The 18,908-nt window shown below is 42.2% G+C and overlaps 1 protein-coding gene across 2 annotated transcripts in view; it reads right to left on the bottom strand.

Annotated features, from left to right (window-relative positions):
- Positions 1-18,908, bottom strand: part of RBM25 (RNA binding motif protein 25) — a 66,608-nt gene that overhangs the window by 26,996 nt on the left and 20,704 nt on the right. For both annotated transcript variants that reach the window (XM_007987190.3, XM_037984215.2), the window contains 3 exons: positions 18,439-18,606; positions 12,477-12,534; positions 7,938-8,098 (listed from right to left, as the gene is read on the bottom strand). In XM_007987190.3, coding sequence (XP_007985381.1) covers positions 7,938-8,098; positions 12,477-12,534; positions 18,439-18,606 — 387 coding nt within the window. The remainder of the gene's footprint in view (positions 1-7,937; positions 8,099-12,476; positions 12,535-18,438; positions 18,607-18,908) is intronic.

The following is an 18,908-nucleotide window of genomic DNA, read 5'->3' as shown; positions in this document are numbered from 1 at the left end:
CTTTTAAGCTGACCACCAGCATTCTGAAAGCTGTCTCCAATGGATATATATTCAACAAACATTTTCTTTTTTTTTTTTTTTTTTTTTTTTTGAGACGGAGTCTCGCTCTGTCGTTCAAGCTGGAGTGCAGTGGCCGGATCTCAGCTCACTGCAAGCTCCGCCTCCCGGGTTTACGCCATTCTCCTGCCTCAGCCTCCAGTGTAGCTGGGACTACAGGCGCCCGCCACCTCACCCGGCTAGTTTTTTGTATTTTTTAGTAGAGACGGGGTTTCACTGGGTTAGCCAGGATGGTCTGGATCTCCTGACCTCACGGTCCGCCTGTCTCGGCCTCCCAAAGTGCTGGGATTACAGGCTTGAGCCACCGCGCTCGGCCAACATTTTATTTCTTAAATTAATTTGCTCAATTATTTATTTTTTTTTTTTCTTGCTCTGTTGCCCAGGCTGAAGTGCAGTGACACCATCTCACCTCACTGCAAGCTCCGCCTCCCGGTTTCACGCCATTCTCCTGCCTCAGCCTCCGGAGTAGCTGGGACTACAGGTGCCCGCTACCACGCCCAGCTAATTTTTTTGTATTTTTAGTAGAGACGGGGTTTTACTGTGTTAGGATGGTCTCGACCTCCTGACATCATGTTCCGCCCGCCTCGGCCTCTGAAAGTGCTGGGATTACAGGCATGAGCCACCGCACCCAGCAACGAAATCTTAAGAGCGTAAGGTGAGAAAAATGCTGCACTTAGACGAAGTAAAATTCAAATTGAAAAACGCGCTCTTCTCCTCAAGCTATACCAATACAGAGTAACAGATGGGTTATGACACAGATAACTTAAATATAAGGCATTATGTGTTATTATAAAACTAACCACTTGGCAGGGCACGGTGGCTCACGCCTGCAATCCCAGCACTTTGGGAGGCCAAGGCGGGCAGATCACGAGGTCAAGAGTTCAAGACCCGCCTGGCCAGCATGGTGAAACCCCATCTCTACCAAAGTTACAAAAAATTAGCTGGGCATGGTGACACGTGCCTGTAATCTCAGCTATTCCGAAGGCTGAGGCAGGAGAACTGCTTGAACCCAGGAGGTGAAGACTGCACTGAGCCGAGATCACTCCACTCCATTCCAGGCTGGGAGACACAGCAAGACTCTGTCTCCCCGCCGCACACAAAAACAAACTCGCTCCTGTAATCCCAGCATTTTGGGAGGCTGAGGTGGGCGGATCACAAGGTCAGGAGTTTGAGACCAGCCTGATCAACACTGTGAAACTCCGTCTCTACTAAAAAAACACAAAAATTCCCCAGCCGGGTGCAGTGGCTCACAAGGTCAGGAGATGGAGACCATCCTGGCTAACACAGTGAAACCCCGTCTCTACTAAAAACACAAAAAAATAGCCAGGCATGGTCCCAGCTACTTGAGAGGCTGAGGTAGGAGAATCACTTGAACCTGGGAGGCAGAGACTACAGTGAGCCAAGATCGCACCACTGCACTCCAGCCTGGGCGACACAGCGAGACTCCTTAAAAAAAAAAATCCGTATAAACCCTAAATTGAGTTTATACTGTTTCCACTGTAAACCAAAATTTAAATATCAATATGGCTATTTTACCTGAATTAGAGATAAAAGCATTTGGAATTAACTAACTCACATTTTTAGAAGAAAAGTTTATTAACCCAAAAATCTTAACTGATTGCTAATATTAAAAAAAAAAAACAAAACTGATTATGGTAGATGATCAGGTTAGAAAGACACTCCACAGACTGCCAAGTTTCATCTAAAGCTCTCTCTCTGGAATATCAACCATACACAATTTTCTGATTTTCCGTTTTTTTCTTATACTTCAGAAACCAGATGGCCGGGCGCGGTGGCTCACACCTGTAATCCCAACACTTTGGGAGGCCTAGGTGGGTGGACCACCTGAAGTCAGGAGTTCAAGACTAGCCTAGCTAACATGGAGAAACCCATCTCTACTAAAAATACAAAAAATTAGCCAGGAGTGGTAGCGGGTGCCTGTACTCCCAGTTCCTCAAGAGGTTGAGGCAGGAGAATTGCCTGAATCCAGGAGGTGGAGGTTGCACTCCAGCCTGGGAGACAAGAGTGAGACTTTGGAGGGCGAAGTGGGAGAAACCAGAAAGCATATTCAGTAATACTGGGAAACAAAAGGTCAAGGATTCAGCCATATAGGAAGCTGATAGATTATCTGTAATGTTTACATTACAGATAATTACAACCTAGTTGGTTCTTTTCAGAGAAATTAAAATTTCAATAGTAAAGCTAGTGGCTGTGAAGTTAAACAGCTCTGCTGGGCTCATTCTTTGACAATGAGTTCTAGAATGCAAAGTACGAACCTTTTAAAAAATTTAAGGAAATGCAGAGTTCTTTCTTTTGAGAAAATGTGGACTCAACTAGGCTAATTTCCAGACAAAGATGTTCACCTGCAACAGCTGTCCTCTATTAACAGGTTCTTTCCAGAGAATAACTGTGTTTCCAGCACTTGTCAGTGTTCATTCTTGAATATATGGTTAATTAATTGTGACTTGTGACATACAAGCAGATATACTGTCTCCTATGCTATTTTTGCTGGACAGCCAGAAAGCAATAGGCCATTAGCATGGCCACTTCACACAGAATACTTTTACTACTAAAGGTCAGTAAGAAATGAAAGAAAAAAATTCACTCCTGTAAATTCTGCAAAATCTACATTAAACTGTTCAGTCAAGTTGTTTGACAAGATACCTTACACATGTCCAAAATTCTTCTTAAAATTCTGAATACGGCTGGGCACAGTAGCTCATGCCTGTAAACCCAGCACCTTGGAAGGCCGAAGCAGGAGAACTGCTTGAGCCCAGACCAGGAGGTAGACACCAGCCTGGGCAACACAGCGAGACTCCATCTCATAAAAAAAAGAAAGAAAATTCTGGATCATGAAAAATATATTGCTCTCCTAGACAAACTCATGTTTCCTTTTTAATCAATGAGAAATACGGAACTGTTTTCTCTTCCACCTCAGAGGAAAATGCCTAATAAAGCAACACAAAGGGTTCTCAATGTCTCGTTCTCCTATCCTCTACTTAAGTAACAGCCTTCTAAATTTCTCCAACTAATCAACAACCAAGAATAAAAAACAATCACCATGTCTCGCACCCACCATCTTCCCCCCTCCCCCTGCTCCCTCCCTCCAATCTTTCCTCTCCAGCTTTCCTACCTCCCTCCACCCAAAACCACCCTTAAAAAAAAAATCATGGCAAATCTCTAACCTACTCCACTATATAGTAATATTTGCTTACGTTATTTGAAAAAAATTTTTTTACATCAGATAGAATGCTTTTTTAACCTATATTGTTGAGTAAAATTAACACTAGGAAAATATACCATGTTTATCCTATGACTTCAAGTACCACTTGGCAAGAAGCCAAAGAGCACTCAGAAATACACATAGACAGTTGGAACAATAAATCATATAACTGATGTCTGTCAACTGTTTTAATTTCATTTTATTAAAAATAATTTTTCTGTGTGATTTTATTGCATGTAACTTCGCTTTTTCATGAGACAGAGTCTCACTCTGTCACCCAAGCTGGACTGCAGTGGCACAATCACGGCTAACTGCAACCTCTGCCTCCCAGGTTTAAGTGATTTTCCTGCCTCAGCCTCCCAAGTAGCTAGGATTACAGGTGTGCGCCACCACATCCGGCTAATTTTTGTATTTCTTTCTCAGTAAAGACAGGGTTTCACCACGTTGGCCAGGCTGGTTTCAAACTCCTGACTCAGGTGATCCTTCGACCTCGGACTCCCAAAGTGCTGGGATTACAGGTGTGAGCCACCACATCCAGACACATATTGCTTTTCCTGAAGACCAACAAACAGATCTGAAGTGTGGTTACTCTGGCTAATGTTGATTATACAAGAAATCAACATTTCTTGGGCACAGTGGCTCCTGCCTGTAATCCTAGCACTTTGGAAGGCTGAGATAGGTGGATCACTTAAGTCCAGGAGTTCAAGGCCAGCCTGGACAACACAGTGAAACCTCATCTCAACAAAAAATATAAAACTTAGGCAGGTATGGTAGTACATACCTGTAGTCCCAGCTGAGGCAGAACGATCACTGGAGCCTGGGAATAGGAGGTTGCAGTGAGCAGAGATCACACCACCCCACACTCGAGCCTGGGTGACAGAGCAACACTCTGTCCTCACCCCAAAAAAAGCAAGCAAGCAAGCAAGAAATGCCAAGTCACCTTTCTTTATTTATAAAAATACGTAGTATAGTGATTTATTTCATTTTCAGAGTTTTTCAGTATAACATTTACAAATGCTACAAATTAAATGACCTCACAAACCGAAGACTAAACACAAGAAAACAGTGAGTCCTAACAAATCAGAACACTTTGAAGGTACTGAATCCATACCTTTAACTAGGTAGTATACAGTCATCACAGCAAGGCAAACCTGAAAATTCTTATTTCAAACATTTCTGGTTTTTTGAGGTTTTAGTGATGTGACAGGCAGTATTACTGATTTGAAATAAAATATAAAGATAATTTCCTTATGAAGCAGGGTAAGGATAGTAAGACTGACAGATAAGCAACTGTTAACAAATGTTAATTCCGTCCTTGCTTTAGGCAAGACACTGTCCTAGGTGCTGCGGAGGTACAAGATTAAAGAGACAGCCCACAAACTTATCACCCTTTCTATTTGTAATCAGAGATGGGGGTTGAAAGAGGATATGGGAATGAGATGGGTAACAAAGGGCTGTGAAAGAGAGAGACATATAAACAATATTTACTAAAACAGCTACAAAGATCTGCTTTATACGGGAACAGAGGACTTAATTCTGTCTGAGAGAAACTGAGGGTAGGCTGATAAAGTCTATATTAATCAAGGGACATGTTAATTATACGTATGGATAGAATTTCAACAGGGAGCTTGGATAGGGAACAAAGACATGAGATGCCAGCAAAGCAAAAAGGAAGATTGTGGAGGTACATGCAGTAGTATGTGCAGAGGAGGAAAGAAGGAAGTTAGAAAGGTGGACTGGAGCGAGCCTTGAATGTCATCCTAAAAATATGGGATTTATGCCGGGCACCATGGCTCACGCCTGTAATCCCAGCACTTTGGGAGGCCAAGGCAAGTGGATCACCTGAGGTCAGGAGTTCAAGACCAGCCTGGAAAACATGGAGAAATCCCACCTCTACTAAAAATATAAAAATGAGCCAAGGGTGGTGGCGGGTGCCTATAAACTCAGCTACTCGGTAGGCCAAAGCAGGAGAATCACTTGAACCCAGGAGGTGGAGGTTGCAGTGAGCCAAGATTTTGCCACTGCACTCCAGCCTGGGCGACAGAGCAAGATGGAGTCAGAAAAAAAAAAAAGGGCGGCGGGGGGGTCTTTTTTCTGTAAGAAACCTAAAATCATTAAGGATGGGTCTCACATAATAAGCAAGAGTGTGATAAAGTTATACTTGTTTTAGAAATACAGGCAATGCTGGCTGGGCAGAGTGGCTTGCACGTAATCCCAGCACTTTGAGAGGCTGGGGCAGGCGGATCGCCTAAGGTTCAAGACCAGCCTCACCTACATAGTGAAAACAGAAAAAGTAGCTGAGCCGAGCCTGGTGGCAGGCGCCTGTAATCCCAGCTATTTGGGAGGCTGTGGAGGAAGAATCACTTGAATCTGGGAGTCGTGGAGGTTGCAGTGAGCTGAGGTCACGCCACTGCACTCCAGCCTGGGAAAGAGAGTGAGACTCCATCTAAAAAAAAAAACCACCAAAAAACAACCAAAAATCTACATTTGGCCAGGCATGGTGGCTCACACCTGTAATCCCAGCACTTTGGGAGGCCAAGGAAAGCAGATTACTTGAAGTCAGGAGTTCCAGACCAGCCTGGCCAACATGGTGAAACCCCATCTCTACTAAAAATACAAAAATTTGCTGAATGTGGTGGCGGATGCCTGTAACCCCAGCTACTCAGGAGGCTGAGGCAGGAGAATCACCTGAACACGGGAGGCAGAGGTTGCAGTAAGCCAAGATCACACCACTGCACTCTAGCCTGAACGACAGAGACACTCTGTGTCAAAAAAGAAAAAAACTACATTCATACACAGAAAAATGTCCAGAAGAACATACATCCAAACTATCTAGTGTTACTTATGATGATGGGATTATAGGTGGCATTTAATTGCTTATTTATACTCTGCTTCATTTTGTGGGCTTTTTGGGTTTGGTGTTTTTTTGGTTTTTTTTTTTTTTTTTTTTTTTTTTGAGACGGAGTCTTGCTCTGTCCCGCAGGCTGGAATGCAGTGGCCGGATCTCAGCTCACTGCAAGCTCCGCCTCCCGGGTTTACGCCATTCTCCTGCCTCAGCCTCCCGAGTAGCTGGGACTACAGGCACCCGCCACCACGCCCAGCTAGTTTTTTTTTTTTGTATTTTTTAGTAGAGACGGGGTTTCACCGTGTTAGCCAGGATGGTCTCGATCTCCTGACCTCATGATCCGCCCGTCTCCGCCTCCCAAAGTGCTGGGATTACAGGCTTGAGCCACCGTGCCCAGCCTTTTTTTTTTTTTTTTAACAAAGGACTTGGAGGGGACATGAAAGGTATTTCTTTTTTCTTTTTTGGCAGCAGGGAGACAGAGTTTCACTCTAGTTGCCCAGGCTGGAATACAATGGCTCGATCTCAACTCACTGCAACTCCACGTCTCCAGTTCAAGCGATTCTCCTGCCTCAGCCTCCGGGTTGCCGCGATTACAGACAACCTCCGGGTTGCTGCGATTACAGGCAACCGCCACAATGCTAGGCTAATTTTTTTGTATTTTTAGTAGAGACAGGGTTTTGCCACGTTCGCCAGGCTGGTCTCGAACTCCTGACCTCAGGTGATCCGCCTGCCCCTGCCTCCCAAAATGCTGGGATTACAGGCATGAGCCACCACGTCCAGCAGAAAGCGATTTCTTTCTTTCTTTCTTTTTTTTTGAGACGGAGTCTCGCTCTGTCACCCAGGCTGGAGTGCAGTGACCCAGGCTGGAGCACAGTGGCGTGATCTTGGCTCACTGCGAGCTCCGCCTCCTGGGTTCATGCCATTCTCTTGCCTCAGCCTCCCAAGTAGCTGGGACTACAGGCGCCTGCCACCATGCCCGGCTAATTTTTTCTATTTTTAGTAGAGACCGGCTTTCACTATGTTAGCCAGGATGGTCTTGATCTCCTGATCTCGTGATCCGCCGGTCTCGGCCTCCCAAAATGCTGGGATTACAGGCATGAGCCACCACGCCAGGCCCAGAAAGCAATTTCTATTTTGAAAGATAATAAAAATTTGATGACAGCGAAAGACACTTCTGGTTTTGTGTTGGGAGAAGGCAATAATAAATCTATTTTGCATTTGTTCAGCATGAGATGCCAAAAACGAAGTAAGAAGAGAAATGAATGAAATATATACTCAAGTTTTAGCTATGTTTCACTTTGTTGAGGGGGTGATAATGTGTACATTACAATACAATATACAACCATGTCCTTTATTTTAGCTTCACTTACTATAGCTTGAATAAATCCCCCAAGCTAAGGCAAGTAATCAGAGTTTCATTCATTTTAGAGTTGGTGTACTTCTAAAAGAGAGGGAAACTAAGAAAAATTGTGTAGGTTGAAATATATTTTGTACTTACTTACAAAGCTGCCTTAATGAATTAGCTCTGTTTGGAATAGTCTGTACCAGTGTTTTCTCTGGCAAGTTAACCTTGTCCAGCCTCCCTTACTACTTTCATCCCAACCTGGAACAAGCAAACCAACAGTCATCCACCCACTATGGGTAGATAAGACTTAAAATAACTACAAACTATCGAATACCCTCCGAAATTTAAGCCACAAGCACATACATGATGATCTTTAGAAGTCCCATATTAGATTCGTTTATAATGAGAAGCATTACACTGAAATAGCACAGCCTGGCCTAGAAAAGATACCCCGACAGAAAACATACCCCATTAGAAGCTTTCTTCTTCGCTTTCCATTCATCCAGCTGCGCCTTTGTCTTTGCATCAACTTTAACGAGTAGCTTTTTCTCTCCAATTTGCAGGTCATGTAATAATCTGAGTGCACGGAGAGTAGATTCTGGCTCCTTGTACTCACAGAATCCAAAGGCTAGCAATGGATGAAAACAATTAGTCAAATATCAATCCACTTACAAAAGAAAAAAAACTATGGAAAAGTAGAATTACTAGAGTCCAAATGTTTTAATACAAAGACCACTCAATTCATAATTCCACCCCTGTCCACAAATTCCTTTTGATAACCATTTCACTTTTAGTACCCTCAAACAACCAAAGGGGGAAAAAAGGGAAAAACAGAGGAGAGGAAGAAAAATTCAAATCAGACAAACTGATACTCATTAGAAGCTCTGATAAAATACTTCGCAGAGTCAATGAAATTCATGATTAAAGGGAGTCAATTATTTCATAAATTCACCCTATCTAGACTTCCAAACAGCCACAAATAAGAACAGACTACAGGAACATAAACAATGCACTTTTCAATTCTGAGATGTTAAATTACAGAATTAGTGATCTTGTATCCTAGTTACCAGTCTATTTTGCTTATATCTATTTCCTTTTATAACTAGTCAAACTCGCTATTAAGATGACTTTAACAGTTATTAAAACAAAATTATATCTAAGGGCAACCAGCAAATTGAAAATAAAATCAAATAAATCTAAACATGTATATGATGACATGAAACAGAAAAAAACTACTGATATTAAAATAGTAAATTTGACTATAACATTTTCAGCATGCTATACCATAAAGACAAACAGATACGCCCCTCAAAAAAGTACCTTCAGGCCAGGCGCAGTGGCTCACACCTGTAATCCCAGCACTCTGGGAGACAGAGGCGGCCGGATTACCTGAGATCAGGAGTTCCAGACCAGCCTGGCCAACATGGTGAAACCCTGTCTCTACTAAAAATACAAGAACTAGCTGGGTGTGGTGGCGCATGCCTGTAGTCCCAGCTACTAGGGACTGCACTCTAGCCTGGGCAATAGAGAGAGATCCTGTCTCAAAAAAAGGAAAAGTAATTTAAAATGATCATATTGCTGGTGATAGTGCCAATGTTGTTAGTGTTAAACTGTTCTATGTGCAATGTGAGATAAAGCAACTCAGTAATTAATATTCTATCATCCCCAATGACCTTGAAACTCAGGGAACTCAGTGTGGGGAAAAAAGAGATACAGATATATGACAGAACAGGTTAAATAAAAACCTTTTAGTCCTTAATCTGAATTAGTATACACTGGAAAAACCTAAAAGCAAACACCAAATCACTGCTTTTAAATTTTTTTTAGACGGAGTCTCATTCTGTCGCCAGGCTGGAGTGTAGTGGTGCGATCTCAGCTCACTGCAAACTCTGCCTCCTGGGTTGAAGCAATTCTCCTGCCTCAGCTTCCTGAGTAGCTCAGACTACAGGCGCGCGCCACCACATCCAGCTAATTTCTGTATTTTTAGTAGAGATGAGGTTTCACCATGTTGGCCAGGATGGTCTTGATCTCCTGACCCGCCTGCCTCAGTCTCCCAAAGTGCCGGGATTACAAGCATGAGCCACCATGCTCATCCCAAACCACTGTTAATACGAGTGCACCTCGTGCCCAGATCGTGATCTTCAAAACAATTTCCCCTGGAGAAATGGCTGATTCTAAGTCTGGGGCCAAAAAACTATTATACTAGATGACCTTGGAACAAATTGTCATACCAGATAACAAAGCAGCTGTCAAAGGCGTTCAGAGTCATGTCAAAACCACTGGAGATGTATAAAGCGCAGAGACAATTTAAGTTAAGTTTTAATGGTGATAATAACTACAAGGAATCCACATTAAATACAGTAACACTAAATATGCTTCAATTCGTAAGTTCACAATAATTTAAAAGAAAAAAGAAAATCAGTTACTGCTAGAGAATGCTGAGGATACCAACTCATTGTTTTAAGAAAGAAAGCCAGGGCATTTATCCTGCCTTTTCTGTATTAAATATGCCTCTATGCCAGGCATGGTGGCTCAAGCCTCTAATCCCAGCACTTTGGGAGACTGAGGTGGATGGATCACCTGAAGTCACGTGTTCAAGACTTCCCTGGCAAACATGGCAAAATCCCGCCTCTACTAAAAAAAACAAAAAATTAACCAGGCGTGGTGGTGGGCGCCTGTAACCCCGGCTACTCAGGAGGCTGAGGCAAGAGAATCTTGAACCCAGGAGGCGGAGGTTGCAGTGAGCTGAGATGGTGCCATTGCACTCCAGCGTGGGCAACAAGAGCAAAAAACTCCATCTCAAGAACAACAAAAATGCCTCTAAGTTACCAAATAGTAGATGCAGGGGCAACTTTCTCCATAGAGAAGCATTCTACTAATACATGAAAAAGATTTGTTCCTCAATGAAAGAATGACAGAATTCTTCAAAACATACTACTGATGAGGCCGGGAGCAGTGGCTCACACCTGTAATTCCAGCACTTTGGGAGGCCAAGGCGGGCAGATCATGAGGTCAGGAGATTGAGACCATCCTAGCCAACATGGTAAAACCCCGTCTCTATTAAAGATACAAAAATTAGCTGGGTGTGGTAGCACGTGCTTGTAATCCTAGCTACTCAGGAGGCTGAGGCAGGAGAATTGTTTGAACCAGGGAGTCTGAGGTTGCAGTGAGCCAAGATCGCGCCACTGCACTCCAGCCTGGCAACAAAAGACTCTGTCTCAAAAACAAAAACAAAAGACTACTAATGAATTACTTCCTAATGAATTAATCAATCTAGGCACTGGCAACACTGATGCTATTACATACACAAAAAAGACAATCTCATATGTGTTCCCTGATGGAAGAACACTACCTTTATAGTATTCTGGCTATAAGGTGCTAGAATAAAAGCACAAAAAAATAAATAAAAATAGCGGCTGGGAGCAGTGGCTCATGCCTGTAATCTCAGTACTTTGGGAGGCTGAGATGGGCGGATCATGAGGTCAGCAGCTCAAGACCAGCCTGACCAATATGGTGAAACCCCGTCTCTACTAAAAATATAAAAACTAACCGGGCAAGGTGGCGGGTGCCTGTAATCCCAGCTATGCAGGAGGCTGAGGCAGGAGAATCGCTTGAACCCAGGAGGCGGAGGTTGTAGTGAGCCAAGATCGTGCCACTGCACCCCAGCCTGGGCAACAGAGCAAGACTGCTTTTCAAATAACATAGTAGCCGGGAGCGGTGGCTCGTGCCTCTAATCTCAGCACTTTGGGAGGCCAAGGCAGGCAGATGACCTGAGGTTGGGAGTTCGAGACCAGCCTGACCAATAAGGAGACACCCCATCTCTACTAAAAATAAAAAATTAGCCGGACATGCTGGCACATGCCTATAATCCCAGCTTCTCGGGAGGCTGAGGCCAGAGAACTGCTTAAAACCAGGAGGTGGAAGTTGCAGTGAGCCGAGATCGTACCATTGCACTCCAGCCTGGGCAAGAAGAGCAAAACTCCGTCTCCAAAAAAAAAAAAAACCAAAACACCACACAACACACATCAAGTACAACTACTGACCACTTTACAGAAAATACAGAGGATAGATTAATGGCAAATTATAGTACTGGAGCTGCATTCAGCAAAACTCGACTTAAAAAATACTATTGAAAAATGACCCAGTTTCTTCAACAAATAAACTGCAAGGAAATGAGAAATAGGATAATTTAAAATATTAAGAGTATGGTCAGTTAGCTCAGTTGGTTAGAGGATGGTGCTAATAATAAAATATTAGGAGACTTAAAACAAATTGCCAACTAGTTGCAATGTGTGGACTTCATATAGATCCTGAATCAAATGAACTATTTAAAAAATTGACATTTGAGGCCAGGTATGGTGGCTCCTGCCTGTAATCCCAGCATTTTAGAAGGTCAAGTTGGGTGGATCATCTGAGGTCAGGAGTTTGAGACCAGCCAGGCCAACACAGTGAAACTCCCTCTCTACTAAAAATACAAAAAGAAGCCAGGCATGGTGGCGCACACCTGTAATCCCAGCTACTCAGGAGGCTGAAGCAGGAGAACTGCTCCAACCCAGAAGGCAGAGGATGCAGTGAGCCAAGATCACACCACTGTACTCCATCCTGGGTGACAGAGTGAGAGTAGGTCTCAAAAGAAAAAAAAAAAAAAAGTTAACAAGCTATGATTGTCTCTTCTTCTTCTCCCTTACTAACACTAACTTCTAATTGTTCCATCTTGATCATGCAGTCATTTCTTGAGACAAGAGACTTTTGAAAGCACAAGAAACCAGTTAAATTGAGCAATTTTAATTTTTTCCTTTCCTGTTACCTTTTTCCTCCTTCAGATCTCAATTCTCAGCCAATATTTTCCCAAACTGCCTTTTAACCCTATTTCAATAAAAAAGAGCACAAAGAGTGCTAATAAAATAAGTCTCACCAATAAAGACAATGAGAGTAAGTCATTCAAAGTGATGTAAGCATACAGTTTGTTAAAGTGATTTCAGCAAATAAGGAAAAAAATGACATACCTTGAAGCTTTCCGGAAGCACCTTGTACTCTCTTCCAGCTCAAAACCAAACCACATTTCTTAAAAAGAAAACAAAACAAAAAGGTTGCTACCATTTAACAAAATAATTTTTAATGTAACTAAAAGCAAAATTATATTTCTACTAGGGGTAAAAAGCATAAAATAAAAAACCAGCAACTACATTTGTGAAAATGTTTGCAATTCCCACAAACCTATCACATGAAAGAAATCAACAACAAATCATTTAAAGAAAAATGTAAATTCTTACTGATTTTTCATTTGCAGAACACTGTTTACCTTTTATTAAATTAAAAGTTTTGCATCACTACTTATCCTAACAAAATAAACACATAAACCTAAATGCCTAAAAGTAGAATGGTTAAAACAAACTCTAATAAATTTAAGTAAATATTATGAACCTAGAAAGAAACGTTTTGAAACAAAATGTATGTATTTATAAAGGATTTTTTTTTCTTTTGAGATGGAGTCTTGCCCTGTTACCCAGGCTGGAGTGCAGTGGCACGATCTCGGCTCACTGCAACCTCCACCTCCCACGTTCAAGCGATTCTTCTGCCTCAGCCTCCTGAGTAGCTGGGACTACAGGCATGCACCACCACACTTGGCTATTTTTTTTTTTTTTTAAGTAGAGATGGGTTTCACCATATTAGCCAGGCTGGTCTCGAACTCCTGACCTCGTGATCCACCCGCCTAAGCCTCCCAAAGTGCTGGCATTACAGGCGTGAGCCACTGCGCCCAGTCATCAAAGATTTTTAACATGGGAAAACGCTTGATACAGTATGCAAAAATAACTTGGGAAAAGAAAATGCAAATACACAAGACTTTAACTATAAACAAAAACAACTTTCTGTAAAATAAAGAGAAATATTCCAAAATGTGAAGGAGGGCAGGTTATCTGAAGGTGGACACTATTATACTTTAAAAATAAAAGCAGCCAGGTGTGGCTCATGTCTATAATGCCAACACTCTGGGAGGCTGATGTGGAAGGATTGCTTGAGCACAGGAGTTCAAGACTAGCCTGGGCAACATAGGGAGACACCGTTTCTACAAAAATTAAAAAATTAGGAAGGCGTGGTGGCACACACCAGTGGTCCCAGCTACTCAGGAGGATGAGGCAGATAGATGGCTTGAGCCCAGGAAATCGAGGCTGCAGTGAGCTGTAATCATGCCAATTGCACTCCAGCCTGAGCAACAGAACAAGACTGTCTTAAAAAAGAAAAATAAAATAAGGTTCCACCCGGTTAAAAAAAGACAGAGAGAGGGTGTAGGTGAGAAATCTTCAGAGAAGAGAAAACCAATGGAAACTTGAAACACAGCATTAAAAATAAATACTTCAATGGAAATCTGGAAGGTAAAGTTAAGGACAAATCCCAAGAACCCGTACAAAAGAGTAAGAGATGGAAAACAGGAAATCAAAAACACATAGGTCAAACCTGTAAGTTCAACATCCAGAGTTCCTGAAGAAAGACAGTAAAAACAATTCTCAAATAGCCCAAAAATTTCTCCTGAAAAAAATCTCCAGAACGAAGTGGCCCACCAAGTAAGTGACTAACACAATGATATAAGAAAAGTAAGAAAATCAAATAAACATTCGAAGAATTTCACACAATTAGGAAAACCTCCAATCAGTCAAATCCACACTAGTAGAGGCATTCCAGGGAAAAACAGGTCACATACAAAGAACATTCAGAATGATACGGGACTTCTGAAAACCATCATTAGATGCTATAACACCATAAGGCAACACCTTCAATGTGAGGAAAATAAGCTTCAACATAGAATTCTATATCCAGGTAAACTACTGACCACATGAATAATCAAAATAAAAAGCACTTCAGATTTAGATTCAGAAAAGTTACCAACCACACACCTATAAATACCATGTACATCGTATATAAAGGATGTATCATCCCAGCATAACAGGAGCTACTATGTGTCGGCACAAGCAAGATATAGGATCCAAACCATCCAACTCAGGAGAGCAGTAAGGGGAATACTAGAAAAGACAGAAAAACTCCAAGGATAAAAGTAGACTTAGAGGAACCAGAACACATGAGACGAACAAAGGGACCTGACAGGAGGGGCTCTAGAAAAGAAGGGAAAAGAATCCCAACACTTTGGGAAGCCCAGGTGGGTAGATCACTTGAGGTCAAAAGCTCGAGACCAGTCTGGCCAACATGGTGAAACCCCGTCTCTACTAAAAATACAAAAATTAGCCGGACGTGGTGGCAGGTGCCTGTAATCCCAGCTACTCAGGAGGCTGAGGCAGAAGAGTCACTGACCCAGGAGGTGGAGGTTGCAGTGAGCAGAGATTGCACCACTGCACTCCAGTCTGGGCAACAGAGCTAGACTCTGTCTCAAAAATAAAATATTAAACAAGAAAATGGACTAGGCACAGTGGCTCATGCATGTAATCCCAGCACTTTGGGAGGCTGAGGCAGGCAGATCACTGGAGGTCAGCAGTTCCAGACCAGCCTGGCAAACATGGTGAAACCCCGTCTCTACCGAAAATGCAAACATTAGCTAGGTATGGTAGCAGGGGTCCATAATCCCAGCTACTTGGGAGGCTGAGGCAGGAGACTTGCTCGAACCCTGGATGGCAAGGTTGCAGTGAGCTGAGATCATGCCACTGCACTCCAGCCTGGATAACAGAGTGAGACTCCATCTCAAAAAAAAGAAAAGAAAAGAAAGAAAATGCAATCAGAGCACATGACCTAGTTCTGCTAAAACTATTTACATCATAACACTTATTAACATAACAAGTTCACCATCTTGTAACACCTGTAAGGAAGCCGGGGAAGGGAGATTGAGGCCTTTAATAGTTTAGGCCTCAAGCTACTATGTCAACAGATAATACCAAAATTATGTAGAAAGAACAATAAAAAAGGCATATTTAAATAGGAATAAGGTACTTCACAACACAATGTAAAAGTCTAAATAAACCCCCACTGTTAAAAAAGATGTATAAGAATAGAAACTTGGACATAACACTGCTGCAGTAAGTATAAATAAATTGGTGTGGAATTATTTTGTAAAGCTGCAGATAAGTATGCCCTAAGACTCAGAAACTGCACTTCTATGAGAATACGTGATGAGAATCTTTACACATACACCTAGGGAGAAAACATTAGCGGTAATAACATTGCAAAACAGAGACTTCCAGAAGCAGACAGGAGCAAACACATTTCTATACTCCAGTACCTTCTGACTTTCCTGAATTCCATCAGAGCAGAGTTAGTGCTAGTTCTCTGCAGACCCCAGATTAGGCCTTATGGCTGCAGTGAAAAGAACCCCAGGAGAAAACTCAGGAATGAAAACGGAGTCGGGCTTCAGACTGAAATTACCAAAAATCCCATGGAAGTAAAGGAAGAAAATGAAACTGAGAAACCTGAAACATCCTCAGACCAGTTAATTAAAACTGAGAGAGTGCCCAGGAGATCCAGTTTTCTAAAAGAACAGGAATTTCTTAAATATGAAGAGCTGAAGCAAGAATCATGAATGGTATAAAATAATTGCCCAGCATCTCAGAGGGGCATAAGAAGAGAAGGCAACAATACTTCCAGAGGATGACAAGACTGCAGGACTCACATTGAACTACTCATGAGCTGAACCACAGGTTGATAACCCTGGCCCTGTCCTTACAGAGAACCTACACAAGACTCTGGGATATAGATGAAGAATGACGTATTTGCAAGTCCTCTCAGTGCAGAATATAGTCATTCTTCCAAACTCCTTTCTTTGTGCATGAGACAAAGTCTAACTCTGTCGCCCAGGCTGGAGTGCAGTGGCGCCATCTCAGCTCACTGCAACCTCCGCCTCCCAGGTTCAAATGATTCCCCTGCCTCAGCCTCCCTAGTAGTTGGGATTGCAGGCACCCACAACACGCCCGGCTAATTTTTGTATTTTTAGTAGAGATGGTGTTTCACCATGTTGGTCAGGCTGGTCTCAAACTCCTGACCTCAAGTGATCCGCTCGCCTTGGCCCCCGCAAAGTGCTGAGATTACAGGTGTGACCCACCGCACCCTGGCCTTATTTTATTATACAATCATTCAGCATTATTTCACTTAACAATGTACATTTATCATCAAGATAAAATCTTTTTTCTGAGACGGAGTCTCGCTCTGTCGCCCAGGCTGGAGTGCAGTGGCGTGATTCGCTCGCTGCAAGCTCTGCCGCCTCCCGGGTTCACGCCATTCTCCTGCCTCAGCCTCCCGAAAAGCTGGGACTACAGGCACCTGCCACCACATAGGGCTAATTTTTTTTTTTTTTTCTGTATTTTTAGTAGAGACAGGGTTTCACCATGTTTGCCAGGATGGTCTCGATCTCCTGACCTCGTAATCTGCCTGCCTCGGCCTTCCAAAGTGCTGGGATTACAGGCATGAGCCACCGTGCCTGGCCATCAAGATAAAATCTTAAAAACTAAGGTTAAAAAAGTGAATCAACAAGTTTATCAAATTTAAACAACTTATTAGTATTCAAGCTCAGAATAAAACTTTAAAAGGAATCAGTCAATCATCATTGGATGCTAAAATCATTGTTTAAGGTCGCTGGGGAAAAGGACTCACAGTCTCAAAATATTAACCCACGCCAGGTGTGGTGGCCCATGCATGTAATCTCAACACTTTGGGAAGTCAAAGCAGGCGATTTGCTTGAGGCCAGGAGTTCAAGACAAGTCTGGGCAACATGGCAAAACCTTGTCTATACAAAAAACACAAAAATGAGCCAGGTGTCATGGCACATGACTGTAATCTCAGCTACTCGGGAGGCCGAGGCATGAGAATCGCTTAAATACAGGAGGCAGATTTTGCACTGAGCCGAGATCTCACTGCATTCAGCCTGTGTGACAGAGCAAATCTGTCTCAAAAGTAAATAAAAATCTTTCATTGGATCATGGATGAAAAATAAAACAACTATTAATATTATGGCCATTACTGGGAAAATTAAATATGAACTACATGTGTATTAGTTAATAATACTACATCAATTTTGTATTTTTTTTTTGTTTTAGAGACTCTCTTGCTCAGACTGGAGTGCAATTACAAGATCATAGCTTACTGCAGCGCTGAACTCCTAGACTCAAGCAATCCTCCCACCTCGGATTCTGAACAGCTAGGACTACAGGCGTATATCACCACACCTGGCTTTTTATTTTTATTTTTTAATTATTATCATTATTTTTTTGAGATGGAGTCTCACTCTGTCGCCCAAGGTGGAGTGCAGTGGCGCGACCTCAGCTCACTGCAGCCTCCATCTCACGGGTTCAAGGGATTCTCCTGCTTCAGCCACCCAAGTAGCTGGGATTACAGGCACACGCCACCACACCTGGCTAATTTTTGTATTTTTTGTAAAGATGGGGTCTCACCATGTTGGTCAGGCTGGTCTCGAACTCCTGACCACAAATGATCCACCCACCTCAGCCTCCTGAAGTGCTGGGATTACAGGCATGAGCCACTGCATCTGGCGCTATTATATTTTACTTTTTGTAAAGATGTGTCTCGGTATGTTGCCCAGGCTGGTCTCGAACTCCTAGCTTCAAGAGATCCTCCTGCCTCAGCCTCGCAAAGGACTGGGATTACAACTACAAGCAAAAGCCACTGCACCAGGCCAAATTTCATGGGATAGTGGCATTGTGATTATGTCGCAGAATGTCCTTGCCCTTAGGAGATAAATGAAGGATTCACAGGTAAAATGTCATGTCACAATTTACTTCCAAATTATCCAAGAAAAAAGTGTGTGTGGTACACATGTGTACATAAAGTATCTAAACATGTTCACTGATGAATCTAGGAAAAGAATACAAATGTGTTCACTGTACTACTTTCACCTTTGCTGCAGGATTGAATTTTTTATAATAAAAAGCAATCACTGAAAGTCCTCTTTCTGCTTAAGTTTGAAATGTAGAATGATAAAAAATTTTTTAATGAAAAATAAACAGTTTAACTTACAGCTAAGAGTTGTCTTATAAGCATGTCTGAGGCTTTCTCGGAAATGTTGCCAACAAAAACAGTAGTAGTAGGACCACAATTTTCATCATTTTCTTTAGCCTTTAAGCCTGGATGATCCTTTCTTGCGCCCAAATGCTTTCCAACCATAGACACAGTGGGTACTAAGACCTAAGGTGAAGAAACAAAATAAAAATTGATTCAGCAATTAAATTTCCTACCCCAATTAACATTAGGCTAAAAACATCAGGATTAAATCAATATATATAGCACATTATTTAACCTCTGCATGCTTGTATACTTCTAAAACTCCTACAGTGCATAGCACATTTCATTAATGCAAACTTATTTGTGACAAATAAACCTCTACTACTAGATTACCTTTCTTCTTAAAAAAGAAACAAAAATAACCAAGAAAACTTTGTTATGTTTAAGACATAATTTTTATTTTTATTTTCTGAAATGGAATCTCG

This window comes from Chlorocebus sabaeus, chromosome 24 (genome assembly GCF_047675955.1).
Source record: "Chlorocebus sabaeus isolate Y175 chromosome 24, mChlSab1.0.hap1, whole genome shotgun sequence".
In the NCBI taxonomy this organism is placed as follows: Eukaryota; Metazoa; Chordata; class Mammalia; order Primates; family Cercopithecidae; genus Chlorocebus; species Chlorocebus sabaeus.
The sequence above is the reverse complement of the archived record's forward strand: the minus strand, read 5'-3'. Positions and strand labels throughout refer to the sequence as shown.